This window comes from Symphodus melops (assembly GCF_947650265.1).
Source record: "Symphodus melops genome assembly, chromosome: 23".
Lineage (NCBI taxonomy): Eukaryota > Metazoa > Chordata > Actinopteri > Labriformes > Labridae > Symphodus > Symphodus melops.
The window spans coordinates 7608471-7635498 of NC_136713.1; the positions used below are offsets into that span (position 1 = coordinate 7608471).

The 27028-nt window shown below is 43.7% G+C and overlaps 1 protein-coding gene across 1 annotated transcript; it reads right to left on the reverse strand.

The window, feature by feature from the left end:
• Positions 1-493: 493 nt before the first annotated feature.
• On the reverse strand, positions 494-26561 carry LOC306818519 (NALCN channel auxiliary factor 1-like). The gene is made up of 3 exons (XM_079336146.1): positions 25361-26561; positions 4365-4536; positions 494-2031 (listed from the first exon to the last, which is right to left on the reverse strand). The coding sequence occupies exons 1-3, from the start codon at positions 26030-26032 to the stop codon at positions 1733-1735; spliced, it is 1143 nt and encodes a 380-aa protein (XP_079192272.1). The 5' UTR covers positions 26033-26561; the 3' UTR covers positions 494-1732.
• Positions 26562-27028: the final 467 nt, after the last annotated feature.

The window sequence follows — 27028 nt, forward strand, 5'->3', positions numbered from 1 at the left end:
TCACGTTGGATAAAAGTCGGCATAGATCTTTGCATTTTGCTCTGTTAGGATGGGAAGCCTTAATATGCTCGACATAGCTGATAAATAATTGCTCTTCTCTTGAGGAGCAACACGATCAGACGAGTGGTGGAAATCAAGTTCAACGACAACATCTTAGGTTCAGACAACAGCTGAGGTTAGCGTTCGGCCACTTGCTAGGTAATATTTGAGTTAGCTAGGAAGTGACTGAGAGCTTATACTATAGTGTTGTTGTGTTACACAATTTGATGAGAAAGACATCAAATCTTAGCTCATGTCCTTGCGAGTAATTACCTCCAAACCGATGTAGAGTTAGCTAGAAAGATAACCTGTCTAATGAGGACAGGTCAACACTAAGAGTGTTGTTGACGTCTAATAGAATTATTTAACGACCCCTAAGGGGTGTGTGGGCAAACGCCGACCAAAGCTAGCTCCATTTAGCGATATTTGCTAAGTCACTTGTGAGCGAACCAGATTTCTACAATTTTGCCCTAATCCGTCTCAGAACTAACTCACGGCCCCCTGGAAGTTTCATTTAGCTCTTACAGTATGCTAACATCGTTCATCATAAGAGTTGGTTTGCATGGGGTCTTCATTTTCTGAGATTCTCAAGCCTGTTCAAATCCAATTCTGTGCGTAGAAACAAGTCTACACATGGTTGATAAATGAGGTCCTTGGTGTTTTGGCATCATGCAGCTGTTCTCTAGTATCCCCGGGTTGTCCCTGCAGTCTCATGTACAACGTCTCTAAATACTGCGGCGTTCAGACGAGGCACCGGGCAGCCTATCTGCGACACCGACACTACCGTATGAGGTAAACTGAACACTTCAGAACCTAGAGAACACCACTTCCTGTTTAGGAGCCCATCAGCTCCTGTGACCCCTCGTAATCGTTCGCTGAACCTTCACTACGTCAGCCACTTCGTCACTCCCAACTTGCTCAATGGCCCAACAAGTTGGAAGAGAAAGTGAGCCGGTGTCAGAGCACTTAAGGTCCTAAAATGTGTAGGCGTGTACCGCCAAAAAAGGGGTTGAAAATAAGTTCTAGTGGGAGAGAATACAAGCAGTACATCAGAATATTGAAGAACATACATTTTGTTTTCAGAGAAACAAGACCCATATGAATGATGATGGATCAGATGGTCCTGGCAGGCCCTCAAGCAACACATACAAGGTTGTAAGAAGACGCCTTCAAAGGCTATGAAGAGCAGGAAGTGGAACACAGTTGATATGTCAAAACATTCTGGCACCTGAAATAAATGCAGCAAAAATCTAAAGGTAATGATGAGCGAGAGTGTACACTTCATCAATGTCCATATGTTTCCCCTCTGCCATCCATACACACTTTGAAAACGTTAGGAAGGGGAAGGAAAGGAAGGAAGGAAAGGCGGGAGTAAGAGGAAGAAGAGGAGGGACAATACGCTGAAAAAACATTTGGATGGAATAGAAACAATGAGCAGGTTTCAAGTGGCAAGAGGTCAGTTCTTTAGGGGGGTGGTTTTCAAACATCTCCGTTTGGTTGATGTCCAATCCCAGCGCCTTTAGCTCCAATTAAAACCTTCCCACTTCCTGTGGTTGTTGGTTCATCTGCGTAAGATTGTAGAGGCATATTCTGCATGTCTCGCCAGATGTGTCCCTGGCAGCCATGCCATTGTAAAAGCCATAATCCTCTGGACGACATCGCTCTTTACAAGCACCAAATTCATCCCCAAGGTTCACTCCTCATTCGAAGCGCTCTCCTCGGGTGAGAAAATGGCAGCCACGCCCACCAACGTGGAATTATGGGAGGCTGAAATGATGATGACAGTGTGTAGGAGGACAAGGGCCAGCAGGCAGATCTTCAGTCGCCCGCTGCACAGTCTCGAGGTGGCAGCTGAGGTGACTGAGGCCCCCTCGGGCTGGCAGGAAGATGCAGTCCTTTTTAGTGTCTCGCCTGAAGGGTTGTCCATTTTGGAGTCCCATCGGACGTCGCAGCACTCCGCTTCACTGTCTGATAGATATTCTCCCAAGAGCCCTGAAAAAAGGACGACAAAGGGAAAATATTCAGTCTTTTTCCCGGAATACAAATCTATTATTAAGAGCCTGACCAATGTATTAGTAGGAGGCCAATGTGGACCTTTGAGATAAACTGATAAAAGTCAAAACATGTACATTATCAGCCGTCATATTTACAACCAGTTAATAATTATTATGATGGTTGTTAAAGGGGACATATTGTGAGAAATCCAGTGTCTGTGAACATTTATTTCGGTAACCTGAGTGTCTATCAACCCACAACATGTGAAATGAATTTATCCAGTTATTTGTTTCTGCTTAAGTCTTACAACACAGGGGGAAAAAAAAGGCTCTGTTTCACATCCGGTATGTGGCTGCAGGAGCTGGGGATCGAACCCCCTGATCTCCCGGTTGAGAGGGCGACCGACTTGACCAACTGGACACGGCAACGTCTCAATCTGACAGGCTACATTATAGATCGTCACGTTAACAGATGTGCTCAAATAAAAATATACATAAAATAAATGTTTCTCTGGGTGCATAAACTTCCAATGTGAAATGAATAAACGGTGAACGGGAATATAACAAGCACTAAACACGAGAGTGGCTGAACTATCCGTAATCGTGAGTGTCTGCTTTAAGAATCTGTTCTGTGTGTGGACTGTGCCAAAGTTCAACGTTATGGTTAGTGGAAAGCGTGTGACGTCAATACAGCTTTCAGGCTGATCTCTGCCGCACAGACTCTGGCCCCAAAAGAGCAATATGTCAGCGCCTGTCACGTCTCACGTCAGAGGTCCTTCAGGTAAAGGACGTTCAGCTTTATTCGGAAAAAAAAAAAAAAAAAAACATTCAAAGATCCAGTCCTAACGTGCACTGTGAAATCCAAGGGAAAGCAAAATACGTTAAAAAAAAAAGAAGAAAAAAAAGTGGAGCGTGATGGTTTCAAACATTACTGAGATTGGTTTTCAAAAAAAATCATAAAAAGTTGTCAGCAACAGAGACGACGATTGAGACATTTAAAAAAAAAAAAGCATTTGGGATTCAGTCTGCTCCAGCTGTGTTTGAAACTGCATCTATTCAGAACAGCAGTCTAATTTGATTGCAACACTTTGCTTGTACAGTGAAAGGTGATCTCATGCGCATTTAGAGAATCCTTCAGCTTCAGCTGTACAGGGATCAAGACCACTTGACCATGGTTCGGAGCTCTAATCACGACGCGGAGGACCAGACACAGTGACCCCCGAGCTGAACTCAAATTCAAGTCCAAGACCACGCAGAAGGTGACGCACGGCTGCGTCATATGATGACTCTGGAAATTGAAACTTGGACGGGTGCAAAAGGAGCTGCCTTGCACTCATCTGCACAGTGGACGCTAGACTGCGAAGGTTGTGAAGGGAAAATCCGACCCTGCTTCTTCAAGGGAAGAGTTCTCATCAGGCAAGAGTAGAGCAAGGGAGTCGTGGAAGAACAAAGAGAGCGGTGAGTTAAAAAAAAAAAAAAAAAAGTACAACGGCCACGACTGTGATCCAAAACGACCCCGAAGTGAGGCAAAGCACTTATCCAAATGGCGAGGGAAGCCCAGACGCTGGCTTAAGAAAATATCCTTCAGAGTTCAAACACCTCGCAGATATGAAAATGCACAATAATCATTTACAGTTTCAAAGTTCTTCATAAATGCAGTTGTTCTCAGAGCTGCCTACCTCTTGAAAATTAGGAGAACAAAAAACACAAAGTACTTTTTCTCTGCTGAAGATTCACATTAAGCACACCTTTAAAACCTAATACACATTTACCACAACCTTTTTTAAAACTATCATTAATCACAAAAAAAAAAAAAAGTCTTTTCTGACTTCCCTTCCCTCAGCTCATTGGCTCCTTAAATGTTGTTGACCAACAAAGGCACTGCTGTTAGTGCGGCGCCTTTCTGCTGTGTTGCTCGGCTCTTATTGGTTGTTTGTTGTCAGTCTGCATCCACCCGGCGTCTGCTCGTCTGAGGCAGAGTCCTTTGTGAGTACTACTGTAGAAACTGCTGTAAATATTGAGAGAAAGGCCAAATTCAATTCGTCAAGGCATTGTGTAAACGTCCTTGTCTTAACTCGGTTATGCTCACACTACGCCACTAGGTGTCATCAGAAAGCCTTGAGAAACATCTCTCCGTTTTCCTGCAGGAACGCCATCCAGTAAACATGGAGACAGCATGAATTAACACTGAGCATCCTTTTATAAAATGCTCTTTTTCACTCATGTAAATTGAATTGGGGGGCTGAAGAGCCACAGAAGCCGGTGCTTAAAGTCCACGCTTATCAGCTGCTGATGTAAACAGGCTGCTTGATTTGACAGTGAGGCGTTTACCTGTGCAGATAAAGCTTGGGCTGCCGCCGTGAATCAGGTCGTCGTTATCGGGCAGGATGAATGGACAGCTCTGCTGGACCTCCAGGCAGTACTGGTGGCACGGTACCCTCTTCTCACAGGAATGCGGGGTGGTGGGGAAATACTGAGCGCACAGCCAGGGCTTGTAGGCCGTCTGAGGAGGAGGAAACAGGAGAAGAAGAGAAAATGAGACAAATGAAGACGAGCCAAGGCTGGTCTGCTGGAAGAGCCACAGGGAGACTGGCTCAGTCCGACTTCAGAGCGTACAGGACGACACTCACGCCAAATACAGTCGAATGATCGGCTGAATTAAAGGACATGGATTTAGATTTTTCTGATGAAAGGGGAAAGGTCAAAAGCATTTAAACAGCAAACAAGGGCTACAGTTTGTGATGACTCTCTCTATTCATTCATGTGCTGGTTGGAATATTGTCAGACAGACCAATCCCTATTTCCCAGAGGTCCGGCTGAAGTCGTTGAATGTCAAAAAAATACGAAAAGATGACTGTCCAGATCCAAAAAAAAAGAAGAAAATGTACTTCTTTATCAGCCAATCTCTACAATACTGCTCCCTAAACTCTAAAGCGCTGGAGTCTCATGATTAGCTTTGGTATAGTTTCATAATCAAGGGGCAGACAATCCCTATGTCTTCTTGAAGTTTCTGTCGCCTTTCCAGGTCAAACGTAAAAGGCTGGAGGTGATGCACAGACGTGAGTGCATAAGGCGACAGAAGCCTCACGCTTACAAAGCTTAGCAAAACTAAAGGAAGCTTCAGCGAACCCAAATCTGCATTCATGCTGTTTCATGTTCTTTTTTTCGAAACTGAGATTAACATCAGAAGGATGGTAGAAATGACAGCAAAGATCCCCACGCAGTCCACTGAGGCCGCTAACAAATGAGTTCAGAACCCCTCCTGCTGTCAAAATCATGTGTGTTTCGCTATATATACAACAAAAGGGTGAGATTTATTTTATTTTTTTTAAATGCAACACACAGGAGCTTTAAAGAAAAGAAAAAAAGGAGACTTTGTCATTACATTCATTCTCTGAAATAACATACTTCAGTTTCTGCTCAATCTGAGCATGTGATTTAAGAGCGCGCTGCAGGAACTTTGGAAACATAGATCCCAGGGAGGAAGAGGAGAACACTCTGCACATCCAGCTAATTATCCCTTGTGTTGTTTAACCACGGAGGAGTCGCTTTGACTCAGACGTGTCATTGTGGTTTTAAAGTGTCTTGCCTGTTTGGTTAAATTACACCGGGGAATGCCACAGAGATAAAACAGGTAGACTCCTGCCGCCTCTTCGAAAGTCGGCAGCATTTTCAACTGCTGGGAAATCAGACGGAGAGAGGGGGTGGGGGGGGGGTGCTGATGTGTTTCCTGCTTAAACATACAAAGATAACAAACCATGCACAAGCAATTATAATAATTATAATAATCTGATTATGGTGATGAGGATGATAATGACGAGGACAGCGTGGATCTGAATGCTGTGTGAAATCAAATAAGGCATGTGTGACATCATGTTGGTACTGTTTGTGTGTGGAGTTTACAGACAGTGCAAGGGTTAAATCCTCATATCTGGCCTCCTAAGAAATACCATCATCCTTCAAAACGGGGAGAAAAAAAAAAGGTCAACACTCTGTGGTTTTGCTGCTTTGACGGGAGGTCCGTCTCCATTTCAGTCCAGGTTAGTCCACAGGGTGAAGGCTGCTTCTGTCTTCGAACAGACATGTTCAGTTACATTGTGCTCCTGTTTGCTCGAGGGTCATGTGGATGAACCGCTTCCTCGCGTCTATTCCCTGCACGGTCCTCTGCTTTTAGTGCAGCACTGTTCTGCGGGGCTCTACAGCTGGATGTGCAGACAAGAAACTGGCTGAAGGCCAAGATGAAATCGCCCAGCTCATTGATTACATTTTCTAGTTAAAAGTATTCTGTCATCCTGATTTGGGATTTTCAGCATGGTGGCTTCCAGTTTGCGTAAATGGCTGCGATGATTTAGCATAAATGCCTGCCAGCGGTGAGATAATCTGTCTAGGCATGCTGCGGCTATCAAAGGAGAACCAAAACAATACGATCGCAGTCAGACAGGAAATCTGGGTCCTCCTGAAGATGCACTATATGCAGGCAGTTGCCAAGGAAACAGCTTTTTCTGCTTTTCATTAGAGCTCAATGGGTACTGCCCCGCTCTCTGTTGGTTTTTTTTTTGTGTGTGTGTGCACACGTTTAAGTGTGTGTGTGTGTGTGTGTGTGTGTGTGTGTGTGTGTGTGTGTGTGTTTGTGTGGCGTGCGTGTGATCAGCGTGAAAAAGGAAGCATACGAGAGCAAATCGAGTTAGTCAGGAAGCAGGTCTGCAGTCTGATTTGATCAGTCTAATGTGTGATCAGTGTGAATGGGGACCTGGCACTCAAAAAGCCGACGTCGCCACGCAGTTATAGGTCTGCTTCAAACAATGCACAGAGGCCCAGAGAGGAGCTCGTAAAGCAGGCAGCACTTTAAGGGTTACACTTCAGACAAAAAAAAAATCAAAGATCAAATTCAAATATAAGCTTTTAGACATTTACATTGAAACGGAGCTGATGTAAAACACGCCAACAAGACATTTTCTGCCAGTGCTTACATGCACATCTTTTGAAGCCTAAAAATAACGTTTGAAAAATTAAGATTCAAACGCTGACGCTTTGGCAGATAAGTGTCAGCAGTGCTGGCATCGGAATTTCACCACAGTGATGATTACTATTATATAAGACTCAGTCTGTAGAGCAAGTGATGGACTGCTCTTTCTCTTTCTCTGTAGCATGCAGTCCTCGTGCTCTGGGGCCAACGCAGTCAGAACACACTGTTCAGAACTTTAAAAAGGGGATTTCACTCCTGGTTTGCGCTTTATAGATTTCAATTTTAATATTTTGTTCAGAAACCTTGACTCCCCCCCCCAAGAAACAAAAAAACCTCAGACCTTGCTGCAGATTCTAACCTGCAAGTAAGCAGATGGACGCATGAACTGTTTTTATACCTCGAAATCGAAACTAAAATTTAGATTATTATTACTTACTTTTTGTTTATGGGAACACACTGCAGCCACTGGTTCCTATAAAGCCCACATAACAACAAACACAAAAGATAACGACCGGTCAATCAATTTATGTCGCAGTAAAATCACACCAACAGGAAGATTTATATGTAGAGTTGGCCTGCGCTGTACTCTTGGCAATAGCACGCAAGAAGAAACCCAACTAAATCAAACACACTCTTAAAGGGAAAACTTTGTTTTCACCCGGCAGAGTGAAATTCTGCAGAAGCAGAATGACACTCATTGTTTGACACAAACCGCCTACTGGGTTGAGAACAATGGCAACCCATCCATACCTGATTACCATTATGTCATGAGATAACTTTTGCTGTGATTCTGGATCATAAGAAGAACAAATGGTCGATTAATTAATATTGCTTTAATTTCAGGTCCATTCTTCCTCACAATTCTTAGTCTCATGTTTCTGATGTAATCAGATGACCCTCGTTTAATACGACAGAGAATGTGCACTGCTTATTGGCTTCGTGTGGACGCACGGAAAAGCTCAGAACGCACCCCGCAGAGACTTGTCTCTTGTAAAACGGGGTCATTTTTGGTCATTCTACAAGTAGCCAGCAGCTCCGGCTGACAGCTGCTGTAAATAAAACTGACATGTTAAGAAGGCTCTTCCCCCATTCTGCCTCGCCCAGGCGCAGGGCTTTCCCCTCACTGTTCCCATTCACATGCCTGTCGTCTGACACAGAGAGGACTGTGGGAGAGCTCGCCTGCAGACAAGAGGAATCACTGAGCTGCAAAGAAGTATACAGCAGCACAAACACAGCACCCTGAGGACACGGCACGCTGAATTTACTCCCATACAGCATCTGCAGAATCAAATCAAACAATATCTAACTTTAACCACAACTTTCCTAATGTTGTTTTAAATAGGACGTCATCTGTCACTGAATAATTCCCACCAGTTAAAACAGCTGCTTCGTCAATTTGGGTTCTTCTTTAAAGCAGAGACACTGGGAAAGTGTTTGCAGTCTGACACGCACGCTTCACTACCTCGACAATAAACAAAGAGAAGAAACCGGTTATGTTTTTCAAGCTACAAAAAAAGATCCAGTAAATACACAAGATTTAACTGCATTATGTAAGTCAGTGCCAATGATGCAACATGCGACGGTGTCATTATATCGGGACATGTGATCGAATGAGCCAATAGGCTACCGATAGTCACCGGATGTGCTAATATCTGTCAAGTTTATTGGCTGGCCAATTATTCTGTCAGGCCTTAGTATAAATAACAAAATAAAGAGGCAATATCTTAACCTTTTTAGGTTAATTCTTTAAGGATTCAAAAAGAAGATGCATAATCAGAGTTACAATTTAGAATACTTAAACTCCTACAAACAGTCAAACTAGAAAATGCCTTCTTCCTGTGTATGTTCAACAACAATACAGTTCGCAAAATAATGGCCACATATTAAAAAAAAACAGATTAAACAACAGGCATCCTGTTGCAAAAAGGTAGATTTACAACAAATCCTGTCTCTTAGAGAGAAATAACCAATTATTGTTCAGGGATATTTGGAGTACTCCTGTTGGTTTAAACTCCAAGGTATGTCAGAAAAAGTTAAGTAGCAACACTTTTTCATCTGAGCCGAAAGGTGTTAACTCAGGAGTGCGCGCACACACACACACACACACACACACACACACACACACACACACACACACACACACACACACACACACACACACACACACACACACACACACACACACACACACACACACACACAGAGACCGAGACCACTATAAAAAGTGTGTGAGTCAGCAGCAGAATGAGATCCCGAGTAGAAGCTGAATGACACAGATCATTACCACGAACACAAATCGTAGCTGGGGGTAGAAGAGGAAGCCACTCTTACACTACTCAGGCTATTTCCAGATGTGTTTCTTTCTTTGGGGTATTTCATTGCTCTGAGGCATATTAAACCAGGCTGCTGCAAATGACAGCTGAGATTTCTCAGGTGAAATCCAGATGGGGTGGCCCGTTTTTGTCATAGGGGGTCCAACAAAAAGAGATGTAACTACACACACGATTAAGGAGAAATACTGTCAATCCTTACAAAATGTTGACGGGACTTTGATGCACTCTCAACTTAAATCTCACTGCGGAGGCCTCAGGTCAATGACGCAATCCTCGCGTAATCCAGCAGGACAGGGACACGTACTGGTGTCTGTCTTCCTGCATTGATGTCCGTACTTATTACATCCCATTCCCTGGTGATGTAAGGGATCCAGGCGCTGAGTGTGCGCACGTCTGGAAAATGACACTCACAGGCAGAACATTCTCATCAAATTAGATGGGTTTGCAATTTCAGTGCAACCCTTGTTTGTGCGTTCTCTGTCATCTCTTAGCAGGGAGTACTCTCTCAAGAAAACAGGGAGCTGCGGCGACACACCTTTAACCGAGCTTAAAAATAGTGTCAGGTGTCAGTTTCTTTTCTGTCTGACACGCTGGAAAGCGATGGCCTGAGGGTTCGAAACAGGAGGGGGATCTCAAAAGCGCCAAAGCTTTCATACCTACTAAGAGGAATGACATCTCGGAAACAAACAGGCTTACTGACATGCCACAACACACAAAAAAGGATCAGTAAACAAAGCTACACTAAGCGCATTTGAGTAAGCGCTGCAAAAGTTGCAAAAATCTTCAATCTCCAGGAAAATGTACCAATCTATGCCATGTTTTTTTTTTTTTTTTTTTTTTTTAGTTAATTGATTATTAGTTTTGGTTTTGCGTCGTTGTCTAAAAAAATAAAAATCCAAATGCTTCAATCCCCCCCCCCTTTTTAAAAAAAAAACAATCCAGGCCCTGCATTGTTTATGCAAAACCCTTCCTGTATTTACATTCTGTAATTAACCTTCCATGTAGTTGTTGTCATTGTTTGTGGCGGGGTTCTTCACACACTGGGGATTCACAGGAAATGATGCCGTGTGTAATCAGCATAATTTCCTTTGGGATACACTCGTGAGTTTTGGCTCTGTTATTAAACTTGACTTGCATCAAAATAAGTGTCTAAATTAGTATTTTCATTCTACAACATTTTCAATCAGTGTCTTTCGAAAAGATGCAGAAAAGTGTGGACAAATTGATAGTTTCACGCTCTCCACATGAAGGAAGCACCTGTGCATCATCTGTATTCAACGAGTGCGACTCAACAGTCCAACAGAAACATCAAAAATCTATTTCGGCCATTGAAGGCGTGTCAACTTCTCAGAAAGAAACCAAAAGGACTAGAGGTGAAGACAGCGAATAGAGGAACTGATTAGTGATCGATCGATCGCATTGATTCGACTGATTGTCTTCCAGTAAGCACGCTGCTGTTACATCATGTCACCGCTTTTTTTTTTTTGCGGTCACAGTGGCTGCTCTTGTGACTTCAGTTGCACACACACAGAAGAAAGAAGTCAAATCAATCTGGCCCACCTGCTTCTTTTGTCAACCACAAAATCATACGAACTCGGAAAACCGACATCAAACAACTTCTACGTGTGTGAAATGTTTGTTGTCTCAAATGAATGTGTCACATCTGTATTCGAAGAGAGGTTTGTTTTTACCCACACGGCATGAAGTTGCACATTGGTATCCTGACATGTTAGCGATCCATCAATAGTATCGACTTAGGCTTCCAGAAACCCTGAACCTTTTCACTGGAAATGCCCTGTTGAATGAGCACACGGCATTGTGGGGCGCCAGGGTATCAAGGTCTGGCTGACCATGTGAATCCACCTATCAGGACATGGAGACAAAGATGGCATCCATTTCCCTGAAGCATGTTTTGTAGATCAGTTCTGAGAAAACATGGTCATGAATGTGTATGGCCGGATTTGTTTTCAGCCGGGTTTAGCATGCAGGCGCAGAATTGAGTTGGTTACAAAACAGGTAGCTCTAGGAATCAGCTTTCAATCTGCTCTAGAAAAAAACAAAACAATTTCAAGATAAATTTCATGTTGTTTTTTTTTTGGAGGGTTTTGGTTTCATGCTTTGTAGATTAAGTTCTTCATTGGTCGCAGGATCCTGCTTGGCTCAGTTCCAGCTCTGCAGCTCTCGTTTTCAGAGGTTTAAAGAATTCATTTTCGGCTCAAAGCTCTGGCAGGTTGCTGTATAGGTCAGGGTGGCTCTGCTTTCTCTATTGATGCAGAGGCTGCAGACTGCAGGAGGCCCGACCTGAGCTCAGGACATATTGACTGAACCACCCCCCTCTGAGATGTCGCTCCATGATAAAAAAAAAAAAAAAGAAAAGCTGGATAGATGCTGAGTCTGGACTTTTACACAGCCACCAAAACAAACTGAACTTAGCTTGACTGTGCTGTCCCTGTTACTAGTTATTCCTTCGTGTAAAAAATACAGTTTAAGGAGACCATTTACAGAAACTGACTCTTTTGCATTACTCACCAAATACTCACATTTATGAAATACCGTCATCTGTGGCCCAAGGCTTCGATATATGATGATCTAAATGCCACTCTAGCTCTAATGTCAGTTTAGCATGAAGCGATTCAAAGTTAGAAAAAGGCAAAAAAGTGACAATAAATAAGAATCATCCAAAGCCCCATGACCATTACAAAGACTCCATGTTTTTCTGATTTTCATGTGTTACGTTATGTTGTCAGTCTGTGAAATCTATCCTAAATGATCTAATACTCGCGTCAGGAAAAAACGTCATTTCACCCTCTGCCTGACATGGTTCATTTGAGGCTGCTGTCTCAAAGTCCTCCCTCCCAACGTGCCCACTTTCTTCTGATTGGCCAGCTCTCTGGATGATTTACAGGGGGGCAGAATGCTGCAGGGCTGCCAGGACTGCCAGGGCTTTTTTACTGTGTCCCTGTTCTTCTTTAATGATTAACTTCATAAATAGCTGGCTAAACTGTGTTGGACTGCTCCTCCATCTGGCTTACACTACGCTTACCAAATAAGGGCACGGTTGGTACCCAACAATACCAAGCTGTGCTGAATCAAACTGAACTGTTTGGTGGAAACGGGGCTTATGTAAGAGGCTTCACCGGCCTGAGGATTAAAGCCATCAAAAATAAATTCCTGGTTTCATGAAGTTGCCACAAATTACATTTGGCATGTTAAAACTGAAATTTTCCATGTCACTTTTGCACAATATCACCATTCATGTAAGTAAACCGTTACCTCTGATATATTCTAGCAACTGTAGCTTTGCACATTCCCAAACTCAAATTATATGTTAGAAGACCTGTAGGTTAAGCGGGGAAGCAGGGGCAAACGCGTGGACGTAATGACGTCATGCATGATCCCAATTAAAAGGTAAATGACAAACATTATCAGCCAAGTGCTGGCTGTAATGGCAGTGAGAGAATAGTGAGGAATGACCAGCCGAAGGGAGAAGAGCACTTAGCATATAGATTTATTAGCCTGACACAGAGGGCTAATGTGAGAGGTCACTGTGTGAGTGATGGAGGGCAGATAGCTGGGGAGAGTCCTTATGTAACACTGCCACTGTGAACAGCCACCTAAGTCACTCCCTAAGAAAGAGTGACACCACCATCAACAGTCACACGGGAAACAAGAACAAGGTACTGTGCATTCAGCTCAATGCTAACACTGCATGGCAACAAACTCACATTGACTATACTTTCATGCTCACATTTGGTTGGTATTTCATGCTCACATTTGGTTGGTTCATATACGTGTACAATTTTAGATTAGCAAGCTGAACAGAACAAAAACAAATATCTACTTTATATTGAAATAAATTGTGTAACATAGTTAAAACTGTGCAGTTGAAATATTCGAAAATACAGCGTGCGCTATAAAGTAACTGTTGGACTTCTTAAAGGGGACATATTTTGTCCTTTGTTTGTGGTCTGCAAAAGTCTTACAACAGAGAGAAAAATGCTCCGTTTCAAATTTGCTCTTCTTGTGACATCACAGTGGGATGGGGTGGAGGGGATGGGGCTCATTGCATTTAAAGAGACACACACGACAAAACGGAGCGTTCTGAAAGAGCTGGTTTCTATTCCATAACCTTCTCTGGTTTTTGATTCGTGTTACATTTTGACCAAAGCACAGCACAGATGTTTCACTGAGACGCAAGGAGACTGTTTGAAAAGGTGGAAAAAGGAGGAGAATATGTCCAATCACGACGCCTCGCCTGACTTTATTTGCTTTACAACTTGTTGCTTCAAGAGTTAGCTGCTTGCTAACAGGGCCTCCCCCCTTTTCTGAGAGCTATTTCAGAGACAAGCTATATCACACTGTCGTCAAAATAATGTTATCAAAACCTTTTCTACCAAGGGATGAAAGCACAAGTTACTCTGTTAGCAACTGCACCATTAGTCAGGCTAAACGAACTTCGAATAGCTCGAAAAGCAGTATGTCAAACATAAACCAATAACAAAAGCTGATGCTATTTAGAGCGCTGGTAAATTAAAAACAGATATCTGATAACTAAAGCTTTCCAGGAATGTGTGATTAATATACAAGGACAAAATTGAAGTTAAACAGCCAAGAGGCCTCTTTTTCCGCCCACAGCCCTGCGATGATACATCCCCCCCCCCCACCCCATCTCTCAAATCAACATCACAGCCTTGAAATCCTCGAGTCATTGTGAGGCAACTTTTCTGATATCCCAGCGGCATATTAGGGCCGTTTGTGAGTGTCAAAGAGCAAACATGATACATTATATATGGCTAACATGTACTGTTCAAACTTGAACACTGAAGAGAAGACGGGCCCTCGGAGTGACAGAGGCGCAGCTCCTCAGAGCGCAGCAGAGCAGCTCTCCACTCAGGTGGCCACTTGGCAGATCAGATGTGAGGATTTGGAGGAGAGGTCAGGCAGGAGCAGCATCAGGACTGTGGGTGGACCAGGTGGCTCTGACAATTGCTCAACATCCTCTGTCACTTCTGCTAAACTGAGCCGCTCTCTCAGGCCAATTGCTGCTGAGCATAGAAATCTTAAAGCCCAAGTCAACGTTTATATTGAACTGTCTTGTAAAATTTGGCATTTAATGACAGTGTTTTTGATCCTTTGCAGACTCTTCGGGATTTTTTGAAAATTGTCTTTTGGAAATAATATAACAAACAATTAAAGACATTAAAAAGGAACTGTTATGGAGGACCACTTCATCAAGACCACTTTTTAGAGGCCTCGGCCTCGTCTTTAACATTTTTTATCTGTCTCGTATCGCTCTCAGACTGGGTGGACTCCGGGTTTTGAATCAAGACCACCTATGAAAGAATATCTTCCCACGTTTTTACTGTCATCCAAAGGAAAACTTCTCTTTATTAAAAAGCAAATAACTTAAATTCATTACTTTGATTTTCATCCCCTGCAACCTTCCCGTTGTTATGGTCCGAGTAACACGCAGGCAAGATGATGATTTTTCATTGATATGTATGGTCCTGGTCTTGACTTGGTCTCGATCCCTAAATATCGTAGTCTTTGTCTCGGTCTCGGAGCACGCTGGTATGTCGTGACTACAACACAGAAAACAATCGTCTGACACTTTCATGCTTCATAAAGTTGAGTTCTTCCTCTTCTGATATGAGAAAAAAAGGCATCTGACACATCCTAAAACAGGATTTTTACACTTTTTTCTCTTCGCATCCAGATTCTGTTGCATCTCCTGCTTTTACAACTCGGCTTTAAAACAAGACCATTTTTTAAATCCAAAATTATTAACTTGCTTCCACCATTTCTGGCATTTTCTCTTCTTCGTTTCATGCGGTGTTATTACATCTCTAGAATAATAATGTGTATGCTGTTTTTCCTGAAGACTTGCCTTTTATAACACTGTTTGTTTTTTCAGGTTGCCTGTTTAAACATTCTAACTTTAAATTGAAAACTAGACAGCCAGCATAAAAACTGTACGTGAACTACAAGCTGAGCTAAAGAATGATGGTGTGGGTCAAATCAATATGTTGCTTTGACTGAGGGAAGGGAAGAGGTGAAGTGAAGTGTGCTGATGAATTTCCCCACTTTCTTAAGTTTATTGACCAGAACTCCGAGACTACAGCTGCTGTTCTTATTTCCACGTTTCTTCTCCATCGGGTCCACCGATGTGGATCAAGAATACTTGTGTGAAGGAGAGGCAGCATGTAAATATGAAAGGTCAAGTCAGTTTACTATTACTGTGACCCAACAATCATCAGCAATACAAGCAACACATGAGCTACAAGCACTTAGCATCAGTGGCCGGGGAAAACACCCGTTTAAGAGGAAGAGATCCTGAGCATGATCAGGCTCTTGGTAGTCCGCCGTCAGCCTCTGCATGACTGCTTTCACAACACAAAAAAAGTTGTTCTCTTTATGTCTTTATTTACAGTAGAGGCAGCGGTGGATAGATCAGGACCTATTGAAGGAGAGTTCAAGGAATTACATGCATGGAAGGAAAAACAGATCAGATCCAAACCCATGCTCGCCTGCTTAAAGAACTGTAGCCTCTGTACATGGGGCGCGACTTCAGCACGAGGCCGTTGGCGCCCCATTTCTTTCAATTTCACAATGTTACGCAGCTTATGGTTGGAAATAGGTTAATTTGATTTGATAGCATCCAGAGGTGGTTCAGTTTCAGGAGGCTAGAAACGTTTAGACAATCTTAAAAACGTCATGTTGCCAGCGAGGTCGACTGGCACTGCATTTCAACTCATTGCGTAAGATGGATGTGTCCAAGTGAGCAATTTGACGGCACTCAAAGTGTCGAGCACCTTTATTCTTCACGACAGCACTGGGAGGAAAATCTTTATACTGTGCTTTCAAAAAAAAAAAAAAAAAAACACATGTCCAGTGACTGAAATTCATTTACGAGGACTAACATCATCCTCAATCATCCTAATGGGCCGCACAGAGCTTAACGGGGACTCAAACATAACCTTTTACCTACAGTCCACTGTATACATGCAGACCTGGTTTGAAAAAAAGAAGAGGGCACTTAGGGAGAGAGAGGGGTACCTTAGTGTGGGCTAAAGGAGGAGTCAGATAATCACATTTGTGCCAAATTGTGGTGGAATTTACATGTGAGCATCTGGAGGATGCACAAAGGATATTTGAGGTACTAGGTCATCAGTTTTGCTTTGGACAATACCGCGAGTACCCCCATAAACGAGACTACAAAACCTTCACCCTGCTCCTGCTTTTTCTGCATTGGTTAAATACTTCAACTCAATAAAGCACACAACTGGGATATGCATTCAGGCTGCCCCTGTAAAGATAATCCATTCAAACACCTATGCAGACAATAGGACTGTTAGACTAATTGATGTCAAGCCCGTAAATGAATGAAGGTATTAGTCTGACCCTTAGGTGTTTCACAGGAAGAAAAAAAAAAAAAAACATCCTGCTTGCAACAACTTCATTTTCTCACAATTGTAAAGCCAAAGTAATTGATGTTTTTCCTCTAATTAAATTCTGATTGTTCCATGATTGCAAAACATGAAAACAGCTTGGCAACTAAATGCAATTTATCTCCAGGGAGGAGGATTTTTAAGAATGTCATTTCAACACGTGTGCATGCGTGCGTCGGTGTGCGTGCGCGCATGTGTGTCGGCAACAGACACTCTAAACAGCACAAACTGTTCACTTTATTTGTCATTAGTAGTGTGTAAAAAGATTACTTTGTTAAAAGCAGTGTACAATAACCCCAACAATGTCACATGGTTAAACAAGGGCGTGTCTAGAATTTTTTTGAGTGGGGTGGCCCAACTCGGCTACTGAGGCCTAAATAGCATTTATTTATCTGTCTCCTGTAGTCAATACTTCTTTAACTACCTACATCCCACAGATGTCTCATGCCTCATATTAGTGATGTGTCGCTGAACGCAAGAGGGTTTTCAACACACAAACCTTTCATTTTTGCAAAGTTCGGCGAAAAAAATGAGGCTGCAAAACAACATAAATTAAGAGCCGTTTGGGAGTCGAGCGTGTAAACATAGAACAGCACCCGACCGCTGCGATCTCTGCTGCATTGTGTTGCTGCAGTATGCTCAAGTGTCAAACTGAAAGTAGCATCAAGGCCAACATGATCATTCCAGCACTGTGTTCCAGACTCTGTTGCCTCATCTGCGTCATTCCTTTCACATCTCGTCTTCTTCAAACCTCTACTCTCCTGTCCAATCAGGGAAAGTTTCCCACTGTCCGGGGCAGTCTCCCTTAAATGTTGTAGAAATGTTCGGGAGTAGTTAGAATAAGACGAAGAAATGAAAGACATGCTTAAGACTTTTCTCAGGTTTGAAGCTGCTTTAAGCCAATGCTATGCTAATATCTGGCTGTTTGGCAGATTTGTTTTCCAACATCTCAATCTTAGTTTGACATACCAGCTATGTGGTTGCTCATTAGAATATGACAAAAACTACAAAGCCATTATGACCGGATGGTGTATAGGAAACAAAAGAAGAACTATTTTCTTAATCGAATTACAGACAACATTACATCATGTTAGAGTAATTTCTGCACATGGCACCTGTGATGGAAATGCACCAGAGGTTAAATGAGGCCTTTTAACTGGGTAACCCCCTTTGCTCCCTGCAGCTATAGCCTCCCTCCTCGAGCTGTGTGTTATCCTCCGATCTGGTGTGCTCAAAGTGCAGCAGTTCACTGTTACAAACCATACGGAAGCGCTGCTGTGCACTGCAGCAAGCTAGCCTTCTTCTCTCTATCGCCTCTCCGCCTCATTAGCATGCGGCCCACGGAACTGCCCATTCATAAAAGGGCTGCCATGGAGTGGGCCAGGCTTCTTGGAGAGACAAAACCCTCTCCAAGGTCAGCATTCACAACTGCCGCAGGGAGACACAATGGCGGAAGTGCCGCGCGCGCTCACCTCCGTTTGCGCCACTCGTGCAAACCTGGACGAGCGAACAATGCAACGCTCTGCAACAATCTGTCGTTCATTAATGCACAAAAGCACACACACGCTGTGTTTGGGGTAATATGAATAATGGATAAAAGGCTGACAAAGGCAGCAATTTAAAAAGCTTGATCAGAGGATATTCATGCAGATGAGATAAAAACGGAAGGGTTTGTGGATGAGAGAGTCCGTGTGTCAGTGTCTTGTTGTCACTGGAATACAAATAATACAAACCACCGACACTGATACACAAAGTATGGATCTGTTTGTCATCATTGGCCCATAATGTCATGACAGGATCTCAGATCTCTACATTCTAATAACTTACACATGTGGCAGGAGTGACTTTAGAATTGATTTGCTACATGCTCCAATGTGCTCTCTTGCTTGTTTTTAACTTTGCTTGTGTGTAATTTGGTGTTTTCTTTTAAGCATTAGCTTAAAAAATAATAATAATAATAAATCCTGACGCTGAGAATCACGCGGGTTAAGGTTAGAGCGCTGAAAGGGAACCAAAATGACAAAATCGAAGGCCTTAAAATCGAAAGAACGAGCTAAAACTTTTATTCACGATGACTAAAACGATTATTATTGTGTTTGTCATGATACAAGGAATCCATTGAATTCATAACTCTAACCACAGTTTGCAATTAAACTGTAAAACAGATTTTCATTATGCTTGAAGCACACCCAACATAATGAGTAAGGTTGCTGCAACTTTCAACAAAAACTGTTGAAATAATAACTTTCTTCAGGAACAGCAGACACAAGGAGAGTGTTCAGACTGCTAACAAGCTCTCAGGGTTATAAGACACTGGCCATTGGGCTGCGACTCATCTCTTTGTCAATACATTTAAAAACTTACTGGGCGACTGTCCAGGACGTTGAATATTGTAGAAAACCACGCTGTGAACTCTGGGTTGCTTCGAGTTTAATTCTGATTCGCCAACAGTAGTTAGCATTAGCATCCACACGTGCTGATCGTGACAACATCGTCCACCTCACCGTCTTTGAAGTTCAGTTTTCAGCAATAAGCATTTGTGTTGCATAAAGTATAAGTACGGTGGCCGGTAGGGGTCACATGCTCTGCAACTGATGAAATGACAAACATTTAGAAGAAAAAAAAACGCTCAACATTCAAAAGCAAAACGCAAACTCTCAAAAGAGACGCAAAACAACTGCTGAGCCCTGCCTGGCTGTCGCTGCTCTAAAGCCGCTTTTCAGTTACAAAATGGACACACAGCAACACAGACTGACGTTGCTTCTGGTCATCTGTATACTGTTTGCATTTATAAGTGTAGGCAAAGGACACAGTCTGAAAATGAGGGGCGACTGCAGCTCTAAAAAAAAAAAAAAACAATGCAGAGGGCTTATCAAGACAGCTCAGGAGAGGCACGCATTATTCCTCCTGAACAGTGACCTGCTGATTCAGCGAAATTGTTCACAAAGATCCATCAGGTACAATCGGCCTGTGGTCTTTAACACATGTTCAGCGATGATGAACAGACTATGGTAGATGTCTGAATTAAAAACAAAAAAAACACAACGCTTCCTGCAGCTAGGTCCAATCGAGGTTGGATCTTAAAACAAGCAAACACAAAGCGGATGGAGACAAACGGTACGGTACGGTGGTTTGGTCCACACCAGCACAAATGGACCGTGCAAACTTGGCAGAGAGAGTTGAGTTTGTTTGAAATGAATCAAACAGGTGAAGTGTAGAAACCGCCCTCTTAGTTGTTTTGACGTTTCCAGTTCTGCCATACTGTTATCTACAAATCACAGACTACCGTAAATTCCGTACTATTGAGCGCACCTGGATATAAGCCGCACCGGCTAAAAATAAGTAAATAAATGTATTTGTACATATATAAGCCGCACTTGATTATAAGCCGCAGGTGTCCACGCTATAACAAGAGCTATTTACACAGACGTAGGCTACCGGTAACATCCGCAAATACTATAGCGTCCGTACGGACGTTAAAGGACGACGAGAGCGTTCAAATAATAATTTTTAATAACCCGATCACTGTCGGCCGTGACCACGCCGTTTACAGCAGAGAGCAACACATAACTTGCCGTAACAATCCAACTCTCTCCCCCAGCGTTCTCTCATACAGCCACTCAACACGTTCTCGCTGGTGCATTCACTGACTCTCCACATAATCGGAATTATGAACACATTATCAACTACTGACTTTACAACATGAACCGTTACAATACGAAGCCTAGCCGACGGTGTCTGTAACACGGCTGATGAAAAAGATGACCGTAATATATTTCACAAGAAAAAGTCCATCCATTCACTGCCTCAGAATGACTTCATTACTCACTTCCTCAGTCTCTGTTGTCGCTGTCAGTGTCATCTTAACGTGCAGCAGCTCTGTTAGCTTCTTTGACAGCCAGGTCGATCGCCTTTAACTTGAAAGCTGCATCATATGTATTTCTCCGTGTGTTTTCCATCATGAGGGTGCGTGCATGAAGCGCAAAATGACTGATATTAAGATCCGACGTGACGAAGTCAAATGTTTTTGCGGCAGAAGCTCATTGTCCCCCATAAAAAATCCATGCATTAGCCGCACCGGAGTAGAAGCCGCAGTGCTCGAAGTGTGAGAAAAAAGTAGCGGCTTATAGTCCGGAATTTACGGTACATACCGGGTTTGAGAGCTTGTTGCACATTGTGAACATTATGGTGGGATTTGTTTAAAAGACAGATTTGTTGTTCCAAGCGAGCACCTCAAGCTTCTTCCAAACCCTAAAATGCATTTCTTCACCAGGCTCCATCTGTGTTAGGATTCTGTTTCAGGCCCCCCCATCTGACAGCTGATCCTCGTGGTTACACATCATTTACTGCAGGATTGCATAACCGTCATTATTGTAGGAAACGAAGATAACGGATGAAGCGAACGCAACTTCAACACTCGTCTTTTTCTAAATTGAATCTGAAAACACAAACAGGCATATTCCCCCGGTCTGATGCCACAATCAAACAGGTTCCCGACTGAAACATGATATCCTCACTGAGCTCAGCCGCTGGCCTATTTCGGTTCAGAGGAGCTGCCCACTATCAAATGAAGGACGATTAAACGCGGAGGGCTCGGTGCAAATCAATAGGGATCAACCTCTTGGTATTGCTGCCATCCGTCCCTCTGGCTCAAAAAGAGCTCAGATCAATGCAGATGTGTGCGGTCGACAAGGATCTAGAGAGGGAGCACACTGTGGACGCTGTCCTCTTTTCCACTCGCACACAACACAACCGGCTAAGATTAGACTTTCAATTGGACCTGGAGGGTGGGGGGAGGAGACAGATTTGTGCGCAGACTTATCAGTGATTGTGTTTTGAAATGATTTTGCATCACAGCACTGGTGGATGAGGCAGAAAGGAAGACGCTGGGTCGGCAGTTGTCACTCTTGAAGTAGAGGTCATAGAGGGTCAAAGACGAGTCCAAGCAGATAGAGTGGCTCAGTTTTCGGTTTTTAAGTGTTGAACGTTTCAGTTTTAAAATTGGCAAATTAGTGACGTTACTAAGAAGGAGTGATGTTGTTGAAACCTCTGCTCCTGATTTATGATTCTGGTCGAGGTTCAGTGTTTTGTTTTGAGAAATTATCGATGTTCTTGTCTCAAGCTGCGGTAATGTCAGCTGGGAACTCGGTTGTTTTCCGCTGTGAAAGATCAAACAACGAAGAGCCCTTGAGGTCATCATGTACAGTAATGTTGGAGATGTGTAAAATGAATGCTCTAATAAAGGCAGGATCAATCTCGAGTACATTTATTCACCAGTCAAATAATAATTAGAATAATAATGTATGATCCCCTCCACAGTGTCAAGCGGTGACGCACACACATGTGCAGTTACTTTCCAATTGAGTCACCATCTTGCTTTCACTCTATAACTCCTAAGACAAATAACACTAATGTAACATCTGTGGGCTTGAGAGCAGGTGACCTACTGGATTTCATTGTTATGTGTCATTTATCAGAAATCAACACTACAAATGGCATCAGATTCTGATTCAGGTGTTGGTAAATCCTGAGTGGTGCTGGGGAGAATAAGTAATCAAACTGACCAGTTAGGCCACGCCCACTTAATGAGAGGAGTGAAAACATCACTTGGGGTCAAAGTGATTTTTTTCCCACCTTTGATGACGCTTAAAGGCAGGGTTGGTCATCAGATTTTGGTTGAAATCATCTTTAGGTCCTGACATAAATGATTAACTCATGTGCTCTGAAAAAGGACCAAAAAAATCAGTCACCTATAGCTGTTGTCAGCCTGTAAAAACTTCGACCAATGCCTGCACTCCGTTCAAGTTTTATGAACCACCTCCCTGTCTCCCTGCGCGTTTTCTTCTGGGCCAATGGTGCTTGTGCATGTAAGTGAGGGGCGTGGCTTTTGAGGGAGCACAGAGGGGAGCGGGTGGGTGCAGAAGGAGCACTGAGGGAATGCTACTTTCCAAATCATTCTAGTTTTCAGAAATTAACAACCCTGCCTTTAAATTCATGCTTTCATATGTTGCACTGACAAGATGTTTGTGGGGGGAACTGATGGCCTCGCGGTTAGGTCGCGCCCCATGTACAGAGGCTATAAGTCCTCAAAGCGGGCGGTTGCTTATGACGTCTTTGTTTCCTGTGAAACTATCGGTGAGTTTTTTGGTTCACACTGACTACTGCTTTCAAGTCCGCCTAAGTGCCTCAACGCAGGTTTAAATGTTTCAAGCCCGCCCCCCACTGCTGAGATGAAAGGAGGGTATTGGTCGCGTCGGGTGACGGAGAATCCCATCGTGAGGAACAGCACAGCGGCCGCGTTCGCCGTGTGATGTTTGACCTCAGGTTACGAGAATCAAAGCACCACCTGCGGACGGCAAGAGCCACTCCTGCACAACAAACACTACTTTCAATGTCAAATGACTCAGATTGAAATGTCACATATCTTCCTTTTGGCTGTAGAAAAAAAAACAAAAAACGTGTTACACCTGAATGTTGAAACATCTATTTGGTTAATGTTTTCACTCTTGCTACCACACTGAACAATATAGCCGTGCCATATTTACACATACACATCCATCTCTGCTGGCTTGAAATGGGCACTTCCAAGTTTCTCCAAGGCAGGTATCTATTAACTCAACAAGAGTGTAACATTATCCCTTGAGTCACACTGCTCTTTCTGCACCCCTTGAAAACAACATATACAAGACTGCAGCAAACCTATAATCAAGAAAGGGAAAGAGAAGGGTCATTGTGAAAGGAATTAGCAGCTTGACTAAATTACTGTTTTCTCTTTAAGAGCCAAGAGGTTAACCCTGACAGCGGGTGAATGTCAGCTGGAGACTGGCAGCGGGTAAAACAGGAATGTGCAGGGCTTCTGTTAAGAGCAGCGCCGAGGCTTCTTTAGTCTATGTGAAAGCAATGTTCTTCACTGGCGGAAACTGGAAGCCTTGGCTGGATTCTGGGAAGGCTAGTTCTTTGATTCAATGTTCACTGCCATCACCTTTCATTTCCTGTATGAACGCTTGTGTTTACACAATCCACCAACCGAAACCACCTTGAAGAAAGTCTTGCAGGTTGCTCAGTTAAAGCTTGACTCACACGTTAGGTGTATCAAGTATGTGGAGAAAGAGAGTCTGGATATTATCACATTAAGATGAACAAGTGTTTGTTCAAAAGAAACGAAACAAGAAATAGAAAAGGATTACCAAAAATGTCGCTGATTATGAAATTAAATCGAAAGATCATGTCAGACAGTTCCAAACATCCTAATAGCTACAGTTACTTGTCTGTCATATTGACAGAGAAGCATGTCTTCAAACCTCCTTTATAGACATTATCCATAAAACTGTGAAGGCTTATATCATGCAGGAGCATGAGATGAATGAAACAAAGGCACGTCAGTGTAAACACTGTGTGAGTAGGAGGAGCACAAACTATACGTCCACAACCTGTTATTGGCTTTTCTAAAAATAAAAAATAAAAATTAAAAAAAGAGCCACCTTTGCTAAGCTTAAGAGGAGCAACAGCGAGGAGAGAATAAAAGACAGTAAATGACAGAAATACAAAATAGGGATTCACTGCCCATTTTTTATCAGGTAAAAATGTACGCTAGTTTGCAAACTAGGCTCTGTATAAATGAAAATATCTAAATGAATTTGGTTTTCAAACGCAGGCAGGTGGCCTCGTTAGATTCGCGTTGTTGAGGCTTTTGCGCGTGTTTCAGCCACTGGTTGAATGGAGGCCATCTGGGATTGGCCAGGGCTTCTGTGAATGGATCCGTGTGGAGCGCCATTCAGCACCGCGGACAGCTCCACAGCAGCGCTGCTGTGGAGCTGTCCGCGGTGCTGATTTTTTTTTTTTCCTTTCTTTCTTTTTTCTTTTTTTTCTGCCTCCGCTTCAAAAGCAGCAGGTCCGCGTTTCCCGGGAACACATAACAGCTCACTCTGACCCACCGTCTCCAGCTGAAAGCGGGTAAACAGTGACACAGGGCCTATAGCCGAAACGAGGCCTATACGCGAGGGCCTGTCAATAAGCAAACACAAAAAGAGCCTTCCGCCACATTAGGCAGGGAAACCACCTCTTGACTTTAATGAAATGCTCTCGATATTAAGTGGGCGGCCATGATGAACACCTGGCGGACTGCGACAGCACACACAGGCTTCCTGAGTTGTTTGCATATGGTAGCAGCCTTCTTCCTGCTCACGCTGTAAAAGCAAGGTTGTAAAAGCTTAAGGCAATTGTAAGAGCCCTATATCTGTTGACCAGAGGAGCGCGAGGCGGTCTTCAATGTCAAAGAATAGCAGGTGAGGTAAAAGAAGAAGAAGAAAAAAAAGACACAAGCAGGGCCTCCATCTGCACATTAGCATGGGGCCTAAACACAATGAGGAGATGAATGAACATGAGGCCTGGAGCCGGGAGTCTCCTTGAATCTGTCATCCGTCTCCATGGTGACAGGAGGAGGAGGAGGACCAAAAACTGGCATCTATCCGGGCCCAAATCAACAGATGGCCACCACTTCACCCCCACCTCCAAAACACCCCACCACCACCAACACAGCCCCCCCTCCCCCCCCTTTTTTTTTTTTTTTTTGCATCCTACCTTGCACTGCTTCATGCACGTCCTCACTGAATAAGCCCCCGGCTCATATTTCTGAGTGAGGAGCTCAAAGTCCTCGTATTTCTCCTGGGCGTGCTGGTCGTAGCGCTGGTACGCCTGGACGCACTCGCTGCATCTGTTGGTGTCATCGGTCAGCAATTCGAGGCTGCAGTTCAAATTGTCCGGACTTGTCGACCCGTAAAACAAATCCAGCAGAGAGTAGGAGTTACAAAAGGAAAGGTACAAATCGCTCATATTTACAGCCCGCGTCCCCTCTTTGTCGGAAAGGCCCTCGCACAAGTCGTCGGCATTCGCGAGAGTAAAGCAGTCTTTAGATAAACTATCCTGGTGGCAAGTTTCAAGCCGCCACAAATGTTTAGTAGAGTTTCCTATAAAAATAGCTGGGTTTCCTCTGAGGCTGCTGTGTGCTGAGTGGGTCTGGGGTGACAGGAGTTGGGAGGGTGCGAACTTGACCCGGGTTCGGGCCTCGACGCAGAACCACAGGTGATCAGAGAGGAGGATGGTTAAGAACAAGAGGGATGCCAAGGACAGTCGCCATCTCTGCGCCCTCTCTGAGTCGGTGAATGGCTTTTGGTTGTCGCGGGGGGGCTCTAGCCAGATTTGGAAGCCGTCGTCATCTTCTTGCTGCCAACACGTCCCAGCACCCCTGGTCATATTTTGGGAACCGGCCGACTCCACCGTGGGGGCTCCTCTGCCGCAACAGTCATTGACGTGGGGGTCCGCTTCGCGTTTTCCTCCCCTCAATTGTCAAGTGGTGGGTTGTCCCGGCTTGCCTTTGCGTTTCAGCGGTAATTCCCATCAAAATGAGCGTGGGCCGGGTGGCAAATTAGACGCTGGCGACCACGGGCCGCATCCTCCATGGCTGACCGGTGAAGCCTGTGTCCTCCCGTCCGCCCTGAGCTCTGCCGCCGCGCCGCGCCGCGCCGCTCCGCTCCTCTGCGTAGCCTCGACTCCGTTTTTAGAAACACTCACCGACGCGTTTTACGTTTTCCCCGGCCTCGGTCGTGCAGGGACATCCTCTTCCAACATGGCGAAGCTGTCTGTATTTGTGTCGGCGGGATGGGCCTGCAGCCTGCAACAAACCTCTTTTCTTTTTCAAGCCCTCACCGTCTTCATCTCGCTGCCGTTGTCAAGTTGCCGCCATGTTCGCCGAGAGACGGTGTGTGTTTGCAGGAAGCCGCGTCAAGGAAGCAGCAATAAACAGCAGCAGTTCCGGAATTTTGATTCAGACTAAAGGTTACCAGCTGACTCTGTTTAATTTTTTACCCTAAGCTCCTCCATATTTTTTGTCAGACTCTATAAAATAGACAAACGTCTTTTGGATGTGTGTCTGGTCTTACTCCTATCACTGTTGATCAGCAATTTGACCACATTATTTTCATACTTGGATTGTATGTTGAAGGTTTAAAATCTAGAGAAATGAATCACTGATCTACCAATACCAGTGTCAAGGCTCTTCATCGGTTTGCAGTGGATCTATCTTTTCTAGTTCTTTAAAATGGTTTAAAAAGAAGAAAAGCTTTAAAAGCATGACAATGCAATTGATAACAATGGAAAAATACAGCATAATGAAAATAATTGCTTCTGTGTTTTGTATAACACAATTATATTTCAGGTAGCTCAGATTAAAAAAAAAGAAAAGAAAGTATT

What these genes read in the sequence shown, in the direction of transcription:
- LOC306818519 (XM_079336146.1), bottom strand. Translation starts at nt 26,032, where the DNA reads ATGACCAGGGGTGCTGGGACGTGTTGGCAGCAAGAAGATGACGACGGC. An exon ending in CGTGCATGAAGCAGTGCAAG is followed by an intron (nt 4,537 to 25,360) that starts GTAGGATGCAAA and finishes CCTCCTCCTCAG; the next exon opens with ACGGCCTACAAGCCCTGGCT. An exon ending in CCCAAGCTTTATCTGCACAG is followed by an intron (nt 2,032 to 4,364) that starts GTAAACGCCTCA and finishes TCCTTTTTTCAG; the next exon opens with GGCTCTTGGGAGAATATCTA.